Source organism: Centruroides sculpturatus, unplaced genomic scaffold, assembly GCF_000671375.1.
Source record: "Centruroides sculpturatus isolate CEXI.00-Female unplaced genomic scaffold, Cexi_2.0 scaffold225, whole genome shotgun sequence".
NCBI lineage: Eukaryota > Metazoa > Arthropoda > Arachnida > Scorpiones > Buthidae > Centruroides > Centruroides sculpturatus.
The window spans coordinates 677,472-700,849 of NW_019384500.1; the positions used below are offsets into that span (position 1 = coordinate 677,472).

The window sequence follows — 23,378 nt, forward strand, 5'->3', positions numbered from 1 at the left end:
GTTTTAAGCTGTTAAGAGATTTTTGTCAGCTGTCAATTCACTATGGAATTCATTTGCTCAACTTCCAGACTTTCACAAGAGGATGCAAATGAATGGTTTCATTTGCATAAAACCTTTCTGCATACTCTTGGCTCTCCTGAAATTATAACATTGAAAAACTGTACTAATTTATTTGATTACCTGATATATGAAAGTCCAAGATTGGCAAATAATGCATCCAATATATTGCAGTTTATGTAAATTGTTTATGAAAGTTGTTATAAGAGCTTTATAACTAATATATAAGACTTATTTTAAATATTCACTTAATAAGCTTTGTTTTGAGACAAAAAAAAAAATACAAAAATTGCATTACAGCAATCTTAGTTTTTCCTTTACAAAGAATAATGTGTCAATATATATATATATATATGTATGTATGTATGTTAAATTGATAAAACTTTATCAATTAATTTGTTAATAGGAGAGTTTTAAAAAGTATCAATAATACAAATGAAAATTTGATGTTTAACAGACATTACTTTGAGAATGTTAGAGTAGAAAAATATTTTTATATTGATCAAATATATTTAAATTTCGCAGATTTTTCAAAGTGATAACAATGNATTTAAGATCACTCAAAAAATTATTATTTTTATGACATTAAGAAAGTAAGATTATTTCAATAGTTAAGAAAGAGTTGTCAATAAGGTCATTTATTCATTATTTTTCATAGTTTTCTTTCTACAAGCTAATTCATTCTGAAACTATAGCTTAAAAATTTTAGAAAAAAATAACATTAAAAGAAAAATTCTATGAGAATATGTCAGTTTACAGTGACTAGTGACTAGATACTATGTGATATATATATGAGGTGCAACTAGACTCTCCATATCAAGATTTTGGACATATTTAGGAAGTAAAATGATAAGTGTTATTATTTTACGACATTTAATAACAACAAAAGGAACTTTTATTATTATTAAATGTTGTTCTTATCAATTTTCTATTCCGATCATAAAATAATAATTTTGAAACTAAAATGGCAATCTCCACAATTCCCAAATTGTTCTACAAGTATGTATAACAAAGGGATTTGGACTTTTTCTAGTTGAACTTTCTGAACATATACAATATATATTCAAATTGTAATAATAATTATAGAATATAATTGAATTATGAACAGCAATGAAATTCTGTCAATACGATGGCCTCCTGGGAACATGGTGATTTAATATGATCAGGCTGTTAGAAGAAATAATAGGATGTTTACTACCACTATGGTAATTAATTAAATGACTGACACTTTTAAAAGTTTTATCTTTAGTTTGAACCTGGAAAAAATATATATAATATTTCAATATCATTTTATAAACAAATTAAAACAAATTTAATAATAAAATTAATACGTATTGCTATTATTATGAACTCTAAGTTATTACTTAGAGTATAATAATAAGAATATTGAAACAAATAGTAATCCACATTATACTTGGATATAACATTATATAGCATCCTATATTATATATAAACACACACATAATAGTAAATAATTTTGTGAGGAAAAATATATGTTGATAGGAATTTGCACACAAGTATTCATTATCATCTCACAGCATTAAAAATATATTTGATTACAAAATTTTTAAAGTTTTTATATAATTTTTTTTTTTATAGATAACAAAATTGGGTTAGTTGAAGACTTTTCAGTGATAATTTCTATATTTAATATTTTTAATAATATAAAACTGTTTATCAGATAACATACAAGCTTATAATGTATTATTTAAGATCACCCAAAAATTATTATTTTTATGACATTAAGAAAGTAAGATTATTTCAATAGTTAAGAAAGAGTTGTCAATAAGTGTCATTTACTATTGAGTTGAGAATTTATAATAGTTAGTTACATTTTCCTTTAATTCATTTTAGATAATCAGAAGTTATTATATTGAACTTAAATTTTCAAGTTTAAAAATTATGCTAATTAGCAGACAATAAAATTACAATAACATACACCAGTTCTCAATTTACAAACTCCCTTCAAAAACCAAAAGATGTGTGCAGATCTCTAGATATAAAGACAGTCAATTGTCCTGAATTTTGATAGTTTGTTCTCTTGAGACTTGTCAATGCAGATTTTTCGACATTTGCACAATCTTAGTATTTCTGTATTTGTCTGATTGATCTGATGGAGTCATATACTGGTATATCTAAACATGTTGCACAATTTGTTCTACTTTGCCTGCATTTTCAAGACACACTCACAGCTTATTTTGATGTCTTATTTGTTGTTTGCCATACCTTCATATTACAACAAGAAATTAAATTAACAATGTATGTTGGAAGTGAATTTCATGTTTAAATAAAACTTTTCATTGTATATTTTATTTTAAATTTTACTTCTGTTTTGTTGTTTGTTCCTAAAAACACTTTCCTAAAATATGTGTGACATCTGTCAATCAAACACGCTGTTCTTTGTGTCATGCTCCTTTGTGTGTATTTTATTCTACATTTAAACAATAAATTAGTGCAGTGGTGTGCCATCTATGGAAGCTGTGAAAGCACTGCTTCCCTTGTATTTTCTAAAAAATAAATACATATTGTGTGATTATTTTCATATTTTAATGATCTTTGAATTACTTAAAATTAATATTTTATTATAACCACATTATTTATTATATTACAAATTTATGTACATGTGAAAAACAATGATAAGATTTGAATATAAATTTGTATAAGCATATTTCCAATGGAAAGTGCTACCAATGGAAAGTGCTTCCATTGGAAATATGCTTATACGAATTGTATTGTCTGTGTTGTCAAATATGGAACAGCTTCCATGGCGAAAATATTTGAATCGTGTAAAGCAGCCAGATTATACACATTCGCACACGTGCTTTACAGAGCACCAACCTCATGCAGTTTAGCTCATGGATGCTTCCATGAGCTAAACTGCATGATATATCGTATAATGCTTCCAATGATTCTATCCAGGGCTGGCACAGCTTCCCTATCATCAAATGTCACCACACACCACTGGATTAGTGACCAGGAGCACTTGTACATTGAGGCATGTGCCTCCCCCTTTTTTTGTCTGGGTTGCTCTTCCTTTTCCTAATCCCCTAGGGGGATTAGGAAGAGCAACCCAGACAAACAACAGAAAATTTGTGACTTGTAGTCTATTCTGCAAATATAAAAGAAACTAATGAACAATATTTGTCAATTACCTCATGCAACTTTGTCATATGTTGACCAAAACCACATTCCTTGTTTTCAAGGCCAAGTTAGTTCTGAGTGCAACCAGTGCTGCCTTGTAGGAGCACTGATCCGACATTGAATTAGAGTTTGAAGCTTCTTGCATAATGTATGATTTCCTTTTTATAACTTGTCCTCCTTTTTTATAGTCTGTGGGTGCCAGTGTTAGTGACTAATAAGAACAACTTCATTTACTATATATTGATATTATTTATCTGATCCACAGTACATCAATATATTATACATTGCCTTTTATCAAATGTAGGTGATAACTAATGCTATCAATTTTTTGCAGTTGAAAACTTGTATCAACATCATACTAGTCAAATATTCTAGTTATTGGGAGTTTGGTCGCGGGTTCGCACCGTGCTCAGACGGGCTGGCCACATGGAATTTTCCGGGTTTTCTCCATGTTTGTAACACCTGAATAGGGGGGGCAGTTTCCCTTACAAGACCTCCCGGAAGGCATTTCCCTTCACATAACATCAAGCCCCAGAGAAGGTAATGGGAAACAACTCTGGATGTAACTTTCCCTAGAAACATCTTGGCACATTACTAACTACTTACTAATCTATGCCAGGTGTTGCTGACGTCAGGATTCTAATATGGCATACAAAGAAGAAGAATAACTTTCTCAGACATGCCACAACTTTGTTTAGCAATGATAGCATTCCTTAAATCTTCTGAAACAGCTTTTCCGCTGGTCCTCGTAGACAAAATGCAAAAGTTCGTAAATAAAACTAAAAAAGCACCTTATATCATTCACAAGATTACTTCAGGCTAACATGAGGCTAAAATAATCAGTTGTTTCAGAAATACTGCGATTGTAACATTATTTAAATGCAAATTATCGGATGGTCTATGTTTATTGACATGGATGACGTAGTGGTCTATGTTTCTTGATGCCTGTCACTTAAGTTTAACTGGCGCAATTTTGTTAAACTTGAAAGATATCAAGTTGATATTTAGCAAAAATAAAGATTAATTACTGTATATTTATTATATAGTTTATAATATAGTTATGTAAATTATGTAAAACATTCATGCAACGAATCAAAGCTACTTTTTTCTGAACTATTCATTGGATGACATGTTAACTGTGGCCTGAGTGGTGACTACTGTAGTTATAATTTGATATCACTTCATACCATACAGGCCTACTCATTTAAAATTATTTCATCAATCAATAACAATCAATATCATTTCAAACTCTGTGATCAAAAATTATTTCAGAATTGATATAAATTGATATTAAATCTTATTTTAAGATAATTCAGAATTAAATAACCATTTGAAACTTACATTTCCTGAAGGATCCACTAATAATAAATGTCTACAAACTCCATCTTGTCGACTTGTCAGAATATATTGGCCTGGAGTTACTTGAGACTCTCGTACTAGAAAATCTCCATTTTCTATTACTAATTCTTCACTTTGTCTTCTATTAATCATACCATGAAACCATTCTTCATATATTAAATATTTCTGTTGTTGATGTAGACTGGGACTGTATTTTCGAAAAGGAAGAGGTGGAGGATTGCAAGAACTACCACCTGACAATTCTAAAAACATATTAACTATTATTTGTTTATAATTTAAAAAATATCTTCATTAAAAAGAAACAAAAATGATTTTATTTGAAAAGAAGTTGATTTAGCTGTAGAATATATTATGGCATTGTTTCTAATTTGTGTGATCACAAGTGCATTCCTATTTTGGGCATAGATATTTGTTATCAGGTTTTAATGGGAAATCATTAGTTTGATGTTGCATACAGGGGCGGACTGGCCCTAAAATTTTTGTGTGGAAAAAATTATTACCGGCCCAGCCCATAAATAAATAAATGTCTTTTTTTTCTATTTATATTTAAATATATTCAAAATACAACCTTGACAAAAATTACAATAAGCACAAGTCTACAACATTAATTTTTTAGTTAGAAGTTTGCTTTGTTGAGCAATAATATTAATGACATCATCAAATTCTATTTCATTTAAAATATCCTTCTCTGCTGACATTAACATGAAGACTTCTAGATTTTCTTGCGAGATCTTGATCTTAGTCGGCTTTTAATGAATTTTAACGTAGAAAAACTCTGTTCACAGGACACTTGTGTTACAGACATAGATAGTAAATATTTATATGCTTGACCAAGTATAGAATAAGTGCCACTTAACATGTTATATCTGAATAATATATTATAACAACAAATAGGGCAATTTTTGCAAGCTTTGCAGTAGGAGGATGAAATTGAATCTTTATCATTTTCTACTTGATCATCAGTAGAATGTTCATTTTCGTTTAATTTTATAAAAGTTTCACTGACATTTTCCTTTAAAATATTCCATGATGATTTAAAATGTTGCAATTCTGAAATAATATTGTGTTTGAATCGCTTCTGGATTAAATTGTATTAAAATACTGCTTAATGTTTGAAATGCATTTTCAGGAGTATTTTCAAAAAAATTTTTTGGATCAAAACATTATAAAGTAATTAGTTTTTTGTAAAACGATTTTCCATGCTTTGAATTGCAGTATCTAGTACGTGATTGTAATTACTTATTTCATACCTCTTGAATGAATCTCTTACTGGTTCGTCCATAGTTTCTCCACTGTCCATTTGCTTTCTTTTGCATATTCTAATATCCAGTAATGTATGTTCAACTTTGCCATCACATTGCATTTCATCTAGTTTATTATTTACATAATTAACAAACACATCAGCAGAGTTCTTTACAATGTTAAATTTTCATGAGATATCCTTTAATAATTTGATTGCATTCATAACAATACAATGAGCTTTGATGAAATCTATGCTTCTTTCTTGCAAATAATTTGAAATCGGTGTTGTAATATCAAATATTTGTAAGAAAAGTTCAGCTGTTAGAACTTTCATATTTTATTAAGGAATCTAGAAAAGATTTTGCTTTTATTCTTATGTTTGGTTGAATGTTTATTGATGTAGCAAAATACTGTAATGTTAATATTAATTCAATATATAAGCCATCTTTAGGATTAGCAAAATTACCAAACACTTTTTTCAAGACTACATCCTTGGTCCACCATTGCGTTTCTCCTATAATATTTAATTTTTTAAGCCTAGTATCTTTACTAAAAGAAATCCATATATTCATTCGAATGTATGATTCTCAAATGAAAATTGCTATTAAATTTAATAGTCTAAATAATGAAACTATAGCAATTGATGACTGAGTAATGTCAGAAATAACTAAATTCAAAACATGGGCGTAGCACCATACATGAACATGCTCCGGGATAGCTTCTAGCATATGAGCAGAAAACTCATGATATTTCCCCTGCATATTACTAGCACCATCAGTAGAATTTCCGATACATTTGGTAATGTCCAAATTATTTTTTCCTAGTATTTTTTTCATAATATTGTAAAAGCTTCACCAGTTGATGATTCCACACTGACAATGGCTAAAAGTCTCTCATTTATGTATTTATTTATGTATCTCACTATAATTGCACATTGATCTTGAACACTTATATCTTGTGTAGTGTCAATCTAAATACTATACATTGCAGCATCATTTATTTCTTTAGAAATTTTGTTTTTAATTAGTTTCAATATTGCTTCAAGTATATAGTTTACAGTAGTTTTTGATAAAAATGTAACTAAGTTGCCATGTCCTTGTGTTCTCTTATCTAAATTTGACCAGTGAATTTTTTTACTCTCCTTAATGCAACTATCCAAATGCTTCTTCAAAACATTGTCATATTTGCTCAAAAGTAATATCATTTCTAAAAAGTTTCCGTGATCTACATTGTCATCATCCAATATAGAAAGACCCTCATTTCATTTGCTTCTATAACTTAACCCTCTTTTGCCAATCAATTTAATAATACAGTAGAGCCTCGAAAACTCGGCCTAATGTGGACTGAAGGGTGGCCGAGTTTGTGAAAATGCCAGGTTATCAGGAATTGCGTTAAAAAAATAAGTACAAGTGTGGAGTCCTCAGAAAATACTGTACTATACTTGTATGTATTGTTTGCTTGAGAATACAACAAAGAATAAACTGCCCAAATATCCTTAAACAAAGGAAAAGTACATACTTTATGAAGACAGAGCCATTACTACGTAAAAATGAAAATTAATGAATACACAGTGTACAGTAATTTACCTGATAAGACAGACCCCAGAAAAATACTTTATGAGGCATAAAGCTGTCTATAATGAAAATTAATTAACTAAGGATTTTTTTGCCCTGCCAGGGTGTGGCCGAGTTATCCGGAGTGCCGAGTTTTCGAGGCTCTACTGTATCAATTATTCATTTTACAACATTACGATTAAAAAGTATTTTTTCATTTCATATGGATTTCAATTGTATAGTAATGCTTGAACAGTTTTTCATGCACATGAAATGGTGAACAGCATTTTCATCATGAAACTTGCTTTTCTCATGCCTTTTGACATATTGATGAACATAATGCCAATTACTAAAACCTTTGATAAAAAATATTGCCTTCTGAATCTCTTCCATATGCTAAGCAGATTGAACAGTACAACTTGTTATTTTCTTCACAAAATGTTAACCATTTACGATTTTGACAATCTATTTTTCTATTATAAATTTTAGTATTAAACAGTGTTTCGGATGATACATGAAGAAATCATCTATATTACTGTAATGCGGCTTTATAAAAATGTATTAGACTTGTTGCCCTCTAGAATTGGAATACTGACTTCCATTGCTTGCAAAATTTCTTTATTTTTCTCTTTCTCAAATTTGTTTTGATCAGTTTGTGCATTATCGACATTATCTGTGTCGGTTGAAGTTGTAGATATATTATTTTCAATTTCTTGAATACTAATATTTTCATTTATATTTCCCCACTCATTCACATCGTCATTGTTAGACATATTTTCAGACTGGCATTTTAAGTTTTTATTAAACATTTGTTGTATACTGTAGCACTGCCCAGCTACTAACTCCAAATCATGTTTTCTTTTTAGTCTCAACTTTTCTTGACCTCCCTTTGCTTTTTTTCCATCACACTGTGGTTCCATTCTGCAAATTAAAAATTATAAGGAATCGAACCAAACCATTTATATACCAAATATATTTTGTTATAACCTATAACCTACTTTTTACTAACCTGAAAGGAAAAAATAACTTTTTTAAAATTTATTATCAAATTTGTAAAATCCTAGTTGTCCAAACCTATAAAATAGACTATTTGTAATATAAAGAAAATAATTATTAAAAACATTTTCTACTTACATCAAATAAATAAAATAATTGTAATTAGCAGTTCATAGCAGTTTAAACCATTATGAAAGCCAGAGAAGAGAGAATTCAGAATTCACTCTTACTGTTTTTGCATTATACCAGGGATGGGCAACCTTTTTCTAAGGGCCACATTTGAAACTTTCAAATTGAAACGAGCCACACATAAGAAGAAAAAAAAAATACAGGTAAATCACAAATGTTTATTCATATATTCATAAATTAGCATAGGTATACTGGAATTGATGTGAATGTAATATATGCCATCGATCTTATAATGGTTACATTGAGCTTTTATTGTAAAACCACATGCAAATCTCAAGGTCAGTCCAGCATTGAAAGTAATACAAAGTTGAAACGTTCTCATATATGGTTTTTTTATTTATTACTAGTTCCAGTTCTAAGTGAACTGTTTTTAAAATATTAATAATTTTCTAGTTCAAACATTCTTAATTTTAATTTTGGAAATTAATAGTAACATTATTATTAAACAGAAATTCTAACTTCGATATTTAAAATTCAAAATTCCACATTAAAAAATCTATTTCCATAAAATTTCAAATATTTAACATACCTTTTTCTATAATTCAGATAAACCACAGTACACTAATAGTAAAAATTTTCAAAAAAACCAAAAAAATGAATGCAACAATACAAAAATTGGTAAAACTTTACAGCTCTATATGAAACGTCCGATGAACTCAGATTAAATTACCAGATATTCCTTGCAAATAGAGTTGGCCCTTGGGTTGTTTTATTTTTGCATCTTTAAGGTGTGATAAATTGTTTACGAACGTACATATACTCCCTTGGGCTTCATTTAGCCTTGCAAAAGGGTCAAGCACGTATGGACAGTCTACAAAAGTATATGTGCATTTGTAAACAATTCTATCACCCCTTAAAGACGCAAAAATAAACCAACCCAAGGGCTACAAATGAAATTTTTGAAATAAAACTAAACAAAATAGTATATTATGTACTGTACATGTTTAGAAAAATGGCCCAAATTGTATACGGCCCATGTGAAATTTTCCACATGACCAGTCCGCCTCTGGTTGCGTATAAAAAAATTCTTCTAATTATTAATTAATTAACATTTCTGCACAATGATTCAGATATCTGAAAGCTTCACAGCTCATTTTTATTATTTCCAATAAAAAAGTTAAGATACTTTCTTAATTCAAAGTATCTCCAGATCTAAAAAGAAATTGATAGAAATTAAGTTATTATATATTAGTTTCTAAATTGGGACTATATTTTCAGAATAATAATATAAAATTTAAAATTTCTGTTGAAATTTTCATATTATACCTTGTAGTCATATTATTTTGTTCTTAAAATTCTCAAATAGAATTTATTGTAAATGTTCTTACTATTATTATATTGATGAAACATTCAATATATAAGATAAGATAATAAAGAAATATTTTGTTTAAGTTCACACAATGACTATATGCAGATTTATACCATAAAATTTTACAGGGTAACCCAAAAAACAGTAACCAAAGATTATTGTTCATATATGTATTGTAAGTGTTATGCATACAAAAAAGCAGTGTATGTAGTTGAAATCTAATGTTTATTTATCCTGTACAATAAAATTACCCTGTATCTCAATATGTAGTCGGTTCAAACACCATTATTCTCTAGGAATTATCACATCACAGATTCCAAAAATATTAGCCAATCAACAACTTTAATTTACCCAGATGCATTTTGGAAATTACAATATTTCCTTCCTCAGTGGGCTTTCTTTCAAACAAGCCAAACAAAGCACAAACATTTTTTTGACACTCTATTAAATATACAATAAATACAATAAATTTATAAATTGCAATCATATTTTTCATAGCTTTATTTTTACACTTATTTCATTACATGTTTTAGCTGTAGGCCCTCCATAGACAAATCATTGTCTTCAATAAGAATAGTTATCACATTTGACAGGCCATTGTGTGGTTGCAGCTTTCCGTCATATATATATTTTTTTTTTGGCTATTTTTCTGCAGTGGGGAAAAAGGGTTAGCAACCTGTCAAGTGCACAGGAGATGTATTTAAGACGACATTGACTGGTTATGAGGCTTTTGTTTTTTCCTCTTCAGGAGATTGGTGAATTGTACGGAGCATTGGTTAAGTCGAGGACAGTTTTCAGGTATATGAGGCACAGTACAAATCAGAATCAAGATCCATCAACAATTTATGTCTTAGATTCTTTTTTCGTGGATCTCACACAATATTTAGTGCCCTTCAAGTGATGTGTGTCACTGAATATCTATAAGGAAACATTGCCATACATTGTGAAATATTCTTCTCTACTTTGTTCCTGCAACGAATTGGATTACGGCATGTGAACTATCTGTGACTATAGTATTGTAACGGTGAGGGCAAGATTCTAGGACAAATGTAGCAAATTTTCGTCCCCCCAAATTGTAGAGCCCCCTGTGTGAGCATAAAAGTCAAAAGGACCATGCCCGTACGGGCGACCCTTTGCGAGATATAGCCCTCCAAAGATGCGCCTACATCATATCCGGTCACGTGACTCCAAGCCCAAAAGGAATGGCGTCACATGGCCGAAATTTTTTTTTTGGTTTTTCCCCGTCTCAGTGTTGAAAAAAAAGTGTGCGCTCCCCTTCCTTAGCCCCCAGTGTGCATCTCCCCCCTCCTGTCCACACCGCTGCCGCCGTCTCCCCCTTGCACACGGCTGGCAGGCCGAGTCTATTGCAGCCTTCCGGAGTCACCATCTGTTGCCTGTAAATACAAATGTCTATTATTATTACACCTCTTACCTCAGCCCAGGCTCAAACCCCGGTCCCGGCCAGCACTAATCCACTTCTCTCTGCACCGGCCCGCTAAGTCACTCTGCCAGAAACACTTCGGAACTCATACTTGAGCCATGCTAGGCCAAGGAGTGCACTGCGCATGACGGACCCTCCAGGCAGCCCCACTTGGCCGCACAGATGCAGCGCGCCACGCCATGTGGCCTCCCTCGGGCGTGAAGTGGAAGCAGGCCCATCGCGCGGCCAATGGCCGGTCGGCCGCGGGTCACGTGACCATGGCACCGCCCCCGAGGTTTTATAAGCCTGTAGGCTGCCTTAGGGCCTTTGTACCCAGTGTTGTCTTAGGCAAAACTATGCCGTTCACATGTGATGTGTCAGCATCTCCCGTTTTGGATCCCGCCGACATATTTCAACACATGAAATGCTACACATTTAGTCACTACCTCCCCACCGAAGAGGCCGCCCAGAAATTTTGCCATCTTGTGGGGCTCGTGCCACATCCTGACCTAACTGGTACCGTGTCGCTGTGCCCTAAGTGCGGAGGTAAGCATCACTTGATTCCTGCATGTACAGGAACAGCGAATATTCGTGGTAAAGCGTTTCGCTACTTTTCTAAGCCATTTCTATGTGTTTGTCTTCATTTTCAGGCAATATGCGCAAGGTACCGGCTCCACCTGAAAGGTTCGGATTCTACTACCGCTGCGAAAAACTGAACGAACAGAAAACAGTTAGACGACGGACAGGTAGCACTGTCCGGAGGGCCCTGTGCACCGGTAGCCTGTCTTCTACCCAAAATACATTTTTCGAAAGAGCAAAGCTTTCAGCTACAGAAGTATGATATTGCAGTCAATCGCGAAAAACTCTCACAAAAGCGGCGGTTTCCCAGTCCAGTATTTTTTGGTTAGCATTCTCTCTGTTAGCTGCTGTATACCAACGTTAGCAGTCGATGTAATCACTGGAAACTTCTACTTTGTAATTAGTTGCTATTTATTTACAGTGATTTTTAGCTAAGGCATGCGAATAAGAACAGTTTGATTTTGTTAAAATAATGGTACAGTTGCTGGAGCCCTGCTAACCGGAAAGTATTGTCTTTCCTGTATCACACTACGTTCAGCGTTTCTGTAATTTGATCGTGATGATGCCTTTTGTGTACAAGATGTATTTTCTCTGTATTTTACAGGCACTGAGGCTGATTTATTCGTGGGTCAAGCAGGAGCCAGTCACCATCACCGTGAATGAACGTGAGGTGGCCCTCGCGACAGCGGTAGATTGGTACAACTTCTGTCTTGAAGTTGCGGAGGTTATCGTCTCCCAAAAGCACGTTTCTGACTTTGCACGGTTCTGAAAAGTCAGAAAATGTCTATATTCATGTGCTTTCGTTTTCAGATCAATGAGACCTTCACCAGGAGGCAAAAATACAACCATGGCCGCATAGGTGTAGGCACCCAAATTACTATATTTGGTGCCTACTGTCAGGAAATGAGAGAGCTGATGTACTGGCATGTAAGTGGTAGCGAAACATTATTTTCTTTTATTTTTTTGTTATCGAGGAAGGTTCCCTGTCCGGCAGACATTGGCGCATTTTACAGGAATTGTGTTATATTTTCTCGTATTCTTTCAGGTGGAGAACAAAAGCAGATGAGTTCTGTGGAGCCACATGATCAAATACATCGCTCCAAAATTGATCATAGTTTCTGACAGCGCGGCCAGTATCGCGGTTGTACGGCTTTGGGCTTCTCCCAACATAAGATCATCAATCACAGCCGGCGGGGCCCTGGGAGGTGAGAAGGATTAAAGTGTGCTATGTGTTAATTGAAAGGTATGGACGGGCGTTATGGAGACGCGACATTTATCTTTTTCCTGTGCAGATTCGTCGACATGGATGATCCAGAGGCCCACACTCAGAACATCGAGTGTAGAAATCACTGGCTGAAGAAGTCCATCAAGTCACTCCGCACCTTCCCAGGACCTAGCCAAGGCGGGGACCAGCGGCCTCACCCCGTCCTCACCTACACAACATCAGGATCAGGCTAGGCGTCGCCAGGTAGCGAGAGGGCGTCGTGGGAGATGCAAGAGGAGATGCTGTTGAAGATGAGTGCATGATCTGTTTTCTTTCCGTTGTCAGTTAGAATGAGTTAGAGATAGCAAAATAGAAGTGTGCTTGGTATAGAGCGGCGGCAGCGGAGAAAGTGTTGCCAAATTAGCGGCAATAATCAGGCTTTTCTTTGGTCTTTGCTGATGGAAGTGTCATTAGAATACAGCTTGCTGCCTGTTAGACACATGATAGGCTTAGCAGAGAGAGAGAGAGAGAGAGAGCAAGGCGCGACTACCCATGGCGCTCCCCGGAAGTGGCGGTCGAAAGGTGGCAATCCTCATGTTTAGGGAGGTTTTGGGAGTGTCTAGTAAGTTCTAAAAAACGGCAAAAAAATGCCATGGTTTCGAGATTTAGTTCCGAAAATTTTCACTTTTGAATTTTACCCCATTTTTGAGGGTCTCAAATTTTCCACATAGTCATTTTCAGGGGCCTATACCTCACAAAGGGTTGCCCGTATGGGCATGGTTCCATTGACTTTTTTCTTCCTATCGATATGCTCTACAGTTCACTTCCAGTCTCAATATGCTATATTTGTTCTTGATTTCTGCACAGTGAGAACTTTAAGTGTGCATAGAATTGTATCTTGTGAACATAGATATAATTGTACAATTACATATATTTTTGTGGTGTATATAAACTTACTGTTAATTTGCCTCTTTGTGTCGCTTCCCCATGTGGTAATTCACCTACACCTACAATTAGTGTGAATATTAAGTCTTGCAATTTTCCACACCATCATGCACACCTCAACAGAATAACAATATAATTTACTTTTGACAATAAGAACGTTTTTCTTCTTAAAGAATTCACAATTGACATTGGGAACGTTGATGCAAAAGGAAAAATAACAAAAAAATTATTTTTTTTTTTCACTTCATGTGACTCGAGTTGTTGAGGGTATGGAGTAGTGAAATGTACATAGTCTGTGTTGATATGCTGAATTGAAGAAACGAAAAGAGGAGGGATGATAATAGTGATATTGGATGGTTGCCTGACAGCTGGTTGCAATGTGCATATTTATTGGAGAGGGACATGTGAAAAAAGGATACTCCTACAGAATTTATTTTTCAAAAAGGAGTGTATTTTGATGAAAATTGTATGAAGGAATGTATTTTGTTGAAAATTGTTTGGATATAGTTTATATATATTAATTTCAGGTTTTTTAATCATGTTTTTTATAATAATAATGTAAAAAATGGAAGAATATATTTAAATAATGTTTTTTATGTAACGTAAAAAAATAAGGAAAACTTTAATAAGTAAAATTTTTAATAGTGTTATGTGTCTGTTGAAAGAGTTGCTAAGTTTATTTGTTGAATAAACATAGGCTAGTATATGATAAGTTTGTTGTTGGTTGTGTTTGAACCAAATGTTTAATTAAATAAAAATAGATTAAGAGATAAAAGAATTCTGTTTCAATATTAAATTATTTTTCAAAGTTTGAATAAAATTTAATCTATTTCAAAGATTTAATCTATTTTTACTTGAAATATTTAATGATTACATCTTAATAAGTTATAGGTAATAAAATATACTACCTGTCTGGAATGCTGACAGTTTTTGGTACTTTCTTTATATAAAATCATATAAATTATGATGATTAAATATAATTAATGATATCAAGAAACTATGCAAAATATAAAATATGAATTTCATGACAAGGGAATGTGGATGAAAGTTTATCATCATTTAATTTTAAATATAAAAAAGAACAATATAATTTTTTTAATGTGTGATAATTTATTATTGGATTTTAATAAAAACTAAATGTTAAACAATTAATCTCATGAATAATAATCAGCCAACAACACACACTCATTGCCATAAAAATTAGCACACCAAGGAGGAGTTGTCATATTGCTGCAAAACTTTGCATGAAGATAAGCAGTTATGGTAATGATTAGAGTTATAGTGTGATGGCTCAGTGCATACTGCCAACAGAAGGCATTAAAGTGCATCCCTCTTGGTTTATAGAAAAAGTACGCAAAGGCATCCTGCAGAGGGACACTGTATCACTAGAGTTGTCTTTACGTCACAATTGAAGGCCGTATGAACAACTAACAGAGTTTGAGAGGGGAAGGATCACCAGGTTAAGAGAAATTGGATGATCATCTCGCCAAATAGCTTGCCAATTAGGCTGTTCTAACAACACTATGAGGAAGTGTTGGGACCAGTGGACAAGAGAAAGCTCACACAAACAGCACAGGCTCAGGATGTCCTTGGCAGACCACTAACCGAGAGGATTGCCTGGTCCTCCAACAAGCATGCACACAGCCAACCATATCATCTGCCATCCAGACACAGGTGGCGTCATCATTATAAGCCCCTGTATCTGTCCGTACCATTTTGAGGCACCTGGGTGAGGAACATTTGGTTTCATGGCAGCTATTACATGTGTTGTCATTGACAGCCACCCACAATCGCCTCCATTTGGAGTGGTATCACTCCTAATAGGAGTGGACTACAACAGAATGGAATTGGGTTGTCTACAGTGACAAATCCAGATTCAGTTTGGGTACTGACGATGGCCGTGTTTGGAGACTCCATGGTGGATGCCTCAATCCTGCCTATGCTTTGGAGTGGCACATTGCCTCCACAGCTGGTCTAGGGCACTAGCACATATGACATATGATCCAAGGGACCATGACAGCCCAGCAGTATGCTAGTGACATCCTGCAGCCACATGTGTTGCTTTGCAAAGCAGGGCTCCCAAGAGCCATTTTCCAACAGGACAATGATCAAACCATACACAGCAAGGGTGTCACAGGACTGCCTCTGCCACATTGCGACACTTCCCTGGCCTGCCCAATCACCTAAAAGTGGCCAACAGGTTAGAACCTCCTTTTATTTGTAGTTTTTCCTGCAATAAATGATCCTTTCATTTTGTATGCACTTATCACCATTACACTCACACATGTACAATTCTGTTTGATCCAACAACTCCTTGGTGTGCTAACTTTTATGGCAATGAGTGTATCTTACTGTTCCTGAGATTTATTTCCTGAAGATAATCAATGCAGTCTCAGTTTATAAATAAATTTTATAAACTATTATTATTTTATAATACCTTTTTAAACTGTAACTGGAAATTAAAACAGTTTGATGTTATCAAACTTACCAGATGTAAAAAACAGGCTTTCATGTGAAATATCAGAAGAGTCTGTTGTACAAACTTCTTTGATATTTGTTAATTCACTATTGCTTCTCTGTTCAAATAAAATTGTTTTAAATTAAAATTTTTTTAATATGATAAACATTTTAATTACCATAGTTTTCTTTACCTGGTCACGTCTATAAGATCTAGGAAATGCAGTTGGGAATATATCAGGTGGTACTTTTCCAGGTAAATCATTATAATAGTCAGGATCATTATTCAATGAACTTTTAAATATCAATTTTTCAAGTCTAAAATAAGAATGAATGTTTAATTTAAAAATTATTCTTGATGCTAATCTAAATGTATTTACTAGAATAATTAAAATATAGAGAAGAAATAGTATAAATTTTATTACCTGTCTGGAATGCTGACAGTTCTTGGTACTTTCTTTATAAATTGCTTAAATCTAAGTTCAAATGCTTGTCCAATGGCTGTTATTACCTTTTGTGTAATTCCTTGTTCACACTGAAGAACATAACAAGCTCGAACATTATAATGATCTTTAGCTACATATGCAATAAAGTCTACAGTTTCCTATAAGAAAAACAGAACATATGAATATTTCTCACTAAAGTTTAGCATTGATCATAATTGCAATCTGTATTCATATTAATTTTCAAGTTTTTTACTGTAATGCTATATATTGTTTATATAATACAGTAGAGCGTCGATTATCCAAATCAATTGGGGACTGGGGTTGCTCGGAAAATTGATATTTCGGATAACCAATTATGATGAAAAAATATATTAACCTATCCCATGTTGAAATTTTTCTCCGTTGCGTGTCACTTCACGTTGAATTTTCGTCGATGTTAAGCCTAACGAAGACTATTGTATCGTTAAAAATTATTTTTTTATTTTTTACAAACAAAATAAATATATTGAAAAATATAAAAACAATAAAAAATTATACTTCAGAAGTTAATTTAGTATCAAAAACGTAAAATATTTGAGTAGCCCAAGACATAGCCAAAGATTGCAGCGCCACAGCACTGGCGAAAATTTAAATTTGCCGACTGGAATTCTTTCAGATAATTGACGTTTCAGATAATTGACTTTCGGATAATAGACGCTCTACTGTACCTATTTATTTATAAAATAAAAATCTTAGATTTTAACATAATCAATTTGTAACACACATACAATTGAAGAATATTTTGTACCAGGTATGTACTGGTACGTCCACCACACATTTTATTTCACCAAGTAAGTTTTTATTATTTTATTTTTAATTGTACCTTATATTGTGGCTAGCGATTTAAAATGTAATTGTGATATTAAGAATACATTTAGAGAAGTCTACGGTTTTTACTGGCTTATCGAACAAATGATACGAATGGACCCTAGACCATCACTGATGCGCAATTAACTGATTGCCCCTAAAAGTTGGTTTTTGTAAGAAACACAGCTTCCCTATCATCAAATGTCACGGCACACTACTGCACGACAATAAGATAAATGACGCCCAATTTGGCTTTAGAGCTCAACGAGCCACTGATGATGCAATAAACAAAGTGATACAGGACATAAGAGAAGTGCTACAGGAGACCAAGTATGCTGTGGCTATAAGCTTGGACATTAAAGGAGCTTTTGATAGTGCATGGTAGCAGATTATTCTACATCAATTAAAGATAAATCATTGTCCAAGGAACTTGTACAAACTAGCAAAGGACTATTTTATGAGAGAAAGAGACAAGGTATATTTCAAATTACATCAATGTTGAAAAGACACTGGAAAGAGGATGCCCGCAGGTCTCGAAGTCCAGGCCAAGTTTTTGGATAATCCAATTTGACATCATTATACATAAAATATTAAGGAGAGGGATTAGATGTACAGCATATGCCGATGATATCATGATGGTTTGCCTAGGACATTCTCATAGGCACATTGAGATAGAATGCGGATGCCTACTGAAAGATATTGACCAGTGGGGAAAAGAGAACAAACTGCTCTTCAATCTGAAGAAACCAAATCGAAGATATTTGCTAAGAACTTTTCATCGATCCTACAAAAAAGGCCTCCAATCATTAAAATGGGAAGTGAAAAGATTGAAGTAGTAAAACACATGAAATACCTGGGCGTGACCATAGACAATAGGTTGAGCTGGAATGAGCATATAAAACAATTGAAGATGAAAAGCAATATTATATTCAATAAGCTAGCCCAGGTTGCCAACAGCACCTGGGGGGCTAAAAACAGAAGCTATGAAAGCGATATATGACAGTATGTTTATACCGATTATGACCTATGCAGCATTGGCCTGGAGTGGAAAGGCCAACAATACTATTCAAAAGAAGTGTCTTCAGCAGGCACAAAGGACAGTGTTTCTAAGGCTGATGAGATGCTTTAGAACTACTTCTACAGAGGCACTAATGGTTCTAGCAGGCAAGACACCTATCGAAGTACTGATTGAGGAAAGGGCCAAGAGGTATTGGCTAAAGAAAAATGGGGAAAATAACATGATAGATCTACCTATAGATCTAAGTAATTTTAAATGAGATGTTCCTGTCAAGAATCTGCCCCATCCAGCCAAGAGTGGTGGTGTTAATGTAATGGCTAGTGATGAAACGAATATTCGGTTACTATTCGGTATTCAGCCTATTTTTCACTATTCGACCGAATACCGAATATTTAATCACTATTCGGCCGAATACCAAATACCTAAAAACAGGAGTTATAAACAACAAAAACACAGTAAATTAATCATTTTGGTATTTAGAGTTAATGTTATAGAGTTAGTGTTGTATTTATTTATAACTTGTAACATGCACAAAACAAAAAAGAAAATAATATTAGTCACATGTATTCACAATTTATAATTACAAAGATCAGCACACGTACACGTCTATCGTTGGAGAATCCTCGCACATCTGAGGGTCTGACCCTTCCTATCCTTCTTTTTAAGCACTCGTCTTTGCTTTTTCCTTTCTCTTTCCTCTATCGCTCTAATCCATGTATGCCTGTGCATACATCACAATACGCGCTCACGATACTTTCGATTCATCACTTTTCCATCGTAGAGTTCCCATTTTACAATTACGTGACTCAGCCTGGTGATAACGGAGAAAAGAGACAGATAGGACGTAGATGTAAGTCACAGTTATGATTTCACAGATTCGAGACAGCTTGATAGCCCAAACGGCCCCAGGCTTTCGCCCGTGCACGCTAAGTGACTTTCATTACAAGCATTTAGCTTTCCGAAGTCTATGACAACAATTGTTTGGCATTGACGGCCGCGAATTTTGCGCCAATAAGCTGCTTCGACTCGTTCGATTATGTTATCGACTCAATTTCATATTTATTTTCACATTTTCACTTTGCGGTCCTTCTCTGTTCTTTCTCTGTTATTTACACGTGTAGGACATTTCATTGTTATCCACATTTGATATCATCACTTATCACATACTGCCACGATGCTCATGTCTGTCCGCTTCAACTGTCAAGAATTAACGCGATTGTCGAAGCGTAGTGACAGCAGGCTAATAGAGAGCAGGGTCCTTGCCATAATGCGGTTTGCGCGCCAATTTTCATACATGTGATAACCGAGCCGAATAGTTTGGCCGAATATACGATTCGTTACAACACTAGTAATGGCTGATAACCCAATTAGGACGAATATATACACAGATGGCTCCAGGTCAGAATCTGGGACCAGGGCCAGTTATGTTGTTTATGAATGCAATGAAGAAATTCATAATGACAAGTTTACGTTGGAGTTGTATTGCTCCAATTATCAGGCCGAGCTATTGGCCATTGATAAGGCAGTGGAATGGTGCATAGAAAACCAAAGGAAAGAAGGAGTCTGTATTAATACAGACAGTTGGAGTGCTCTACAAACCCTAACTGATAGAAGATCCACACATCAGCAAGTGTTCAGGATACAGACTAAGTTAAGGGAAAATGGTTTGATTGAGAAAATTCAATTCAAATGGGTCAGAGCACACACTGGTATGATAGGAAATGAAAGATCTGATCAATTGGCTAAAGAGGCAACAAACGGGAATGATAAGGTGTTTCACACTATCCTGAAATGTTGGGGAAAGAAGACACTTAGGGCTCAAACAATAGAAAAGCGGCAAGATATGTGGACAAATAGCATGAAAGGCTGTAAGACCTTTGAATTCCTTCCAAATGTAGAGGAAAGACTCTCCCATCTCAAATGGTTCAGGAACTTTCTCCTGAACCATTTGAGATGGGAGAGTCCATTCTTAAACATAATTAAACATAATTAAAGTCCATACTTAAAGTACCTAAAGCCCCATTATGTGTTAACAGTGTGGGGAAGACTGATCTCTGATGATAATTCCCAATGGGGGAAAAACTTCGATTACTGAATTCCCAACCATTATCTGAATGCAATATGGCTGGGACACCAAATGTTAAAAATATTTGAAGGTGATATGCTAGTTCTTCAGCTGTCTTAATTTTTAAAGGTCATAACTGGACAAACTTTGTTAACTGGTCTAAATGTTCTTGATATACCATTATGAACTTGTAATCACCATCCCTGTGAGCTATCTACTGCAGGTCTATCAGATCAATTTGACAACTTGAGTTTAACTCCAAACTGACCATTGGTTTCACAACAATACCTTTTTAGGTGCACTATGTTTCATTTGACATTGTTTACATAAATTTAAATACAACATTGCAACTTCATATGTAATATTTTTGTATTTAACTTGCAATTCTTAAAGCATACATGTTCTTCCTCCATGGCCTTTCTGAGTTTTGGATAGTATACTGAGCAATTCATTATTGGTAACATAATGCTGTATATTTGTTTCTCCTGGTTTTAATGGCACAATTAACTTCTCTTTATGATTAATTTTTAAAATGTCAAAACATTTTAATCATCTGTAATCCAAAGGTGTACTGCACTTAGTTTTAGCAGAAATCACTTCAGAAAGCATATAAACAATTGTCTTCTCATTTACTCACAATTAATAATGCACATAACTTTTCAAAAAAAAAAAAAAAAAAAATTACGGTTCACTGCAGGAGCCATTCAATATAAATTATGGCATTGGATTTTAAAATAAAAGTTAAGCAAACATTGCACGCACCAGCAAACCTTGCATAAGACTGACAAACAGAAGTGTTCAAGAGTATAACAAATAATGTCATGTGATCTCAATCGTGGCAGAGGATTTGGTAAGAGAGAACAAATGATTTGGCATTTTTTTGCTTCTCTCTAGCTGACACAGCTAGAGAGAAGCAAAAAAATGCCAAATCATTTGTTCTTGGCTTGTCATTTCAACTTCCACCAAAGCTTAACTGTGCTTGTCAACATATACTGGCAATCAGGGCCAGATCATCGCATAGACAAATGAGACAAATGTCTAGGGCCTGGTTTTCAGAAGGGCCCGATCAAACTGTCTATTTCGAAAAGATTTGTAAATAAGATAGTTTTCTTTTCTGTTGAACAACAATATATAATAAACAAATAAACAAAAATATATTGCTTTATATATGGTTATTGTGAATTCTAAAATCTAAAGAAAATGTCCCGAACTTTTTGTATAGCGCACCTCCAGTTTGTTATTTTTTAATCCGCTTGGAGGTGTTGTGTTCGTGGAAACTCCCCGAGTAACCACCTTCAACCTGTTTGTTGATATCTTGTTTTGGTGATTAGCTACGGCTGTTTATGTGAAGTGGTGTTTATAGGGTTCGGCGAAAATTCGGATCCGCGTAAATCAGCTCTTTGAAAGAACAGAGTTGTTCTGTGAAATTCTGTGTGAAACTCAGAAAATCCTTCATGGAAACTTTCCACGGGTGGGTGAAACAGTCCCCGCCCCAAAACAGCTCGACAAGTTCGCTCAAATGTTAAGGTGATATTGACTGTTTTTTCGATGCAAAGGAGGTCATGCATCACGAATACCTACCTACAGGCCAGACAGTCAACACAGAGTACTACCTGGTGTTATGAAACGCCTAAGAGACAAAATCAGGTGAGAACAGCCCGAACTTTGGAGGAGCAGCAAATGATTTTTTCACCACGACAATGCGCCAGTTCATTTGTCCCTCAGAACACGAGTTTTTGGACAAAAACAAGACCGCTGGTCTTCCCCACCCACCCGACCTGGCCCCATGCGACTTTTTCCTATTCTCCAACAAACTGAAAAGCACGCTCAAATAAAAAAAAGATTTACCACCATTCCAGCAATAGAAAAAAAAAAAAAAAAAAACGATAGAGGAGCTTATGAGCATTCCGGAAAAAGCATTCCAAGATGTTTCAAAAAGTGGAAACACCGTTGAAATAAGTGTATATGTTGCGGAGGAGACTACTTTGAAGGGGACTCTGACAAATAAATTGTATGTGAAGTATTTTTTTTCTTTTTTTTGTAATAAATAAAGTTCGGGAACTTTTTGAACCCTTTTATTCTTATGTTTCTTCTTATTGAAAGTAAAACTCCCAATAATTTAGAATATTCTTTATAGTGATAAGAATAATATTAACTATATGTATTCTTAAATCCTGTGAAATATTGTTAAATAATTTTGCTTTTATTTTTTATAAAGCAGCTGCAGTGTCCATATGAAATTTAATAGAAATAATAGTAACAAGATTTATTAATTGAAAGAGCCAGGAGGGGACCCGGAAGAAGAAAATGTCTAGGGCCCCAAAGTGGGTTAATCCGGCCCTGCTGGCAATGGTTCGAATGTATAATAATATAACCAAATATTCGGTCTTTCACCAATGTATTTGGTATGTGTCGACATTCACTGGAGAATATTGACATTCTCTAATTTCGGTCTTTTACAGTAACATATATCTATACTACTATATAAAGAGACAACGTATTTTTCGTTTGTGACCACTAACCGTGAAAACTACTGAACCAATCGTTACCAA

The 23,378-nt window shown here is 34.1% G+C and overlaps 1 protein-coding gene across 3 annotated transcripts in view; it reads right to left on the reverse strand.

Moving 5' to 3' along the window:
- Positions 1–640: 640 nt before the first annotated feature.
- Positions 641–23,378, reverse strand: part of LOC111622033 (SHC-transforming protein 1-like) — a 36,344-nt gene continuing 13,606 nt past the window's right edge. For 2 of the 3 annotated variants that reach the window (XM_023364332.1, XM_023364334.1), the window contains exons 6-10: positions 16,877–17,055; positions 16,646–16,769; positions 16,483–16,570; positions 4,540–4,799; positions 641–1,313 (exon numbers count right to left, since the gene is read on the reverse strand). In XM_023364332.1, coding sequence (XP_023220100.1) covers positions 1,179–1,313; positions 4,540–4,799; positions 16,483–16,570; positions 16,646–16,769; positions 16,877–17,055 — 786 coding nt within the window. In that variant the 3' untranslated portion in view covers positions 641–1,178. Of the gene's footprint in view, positions 1,314–1,841; positions 2,565–4,539; positions 4,800–16,482; positions 16,571–16,645; positions 16,770–16,876; positions 17,056–23,378 lie in introns of those variants that run through there. The other variant, XM_023364333.1, reaches the window with a different exon arrangement.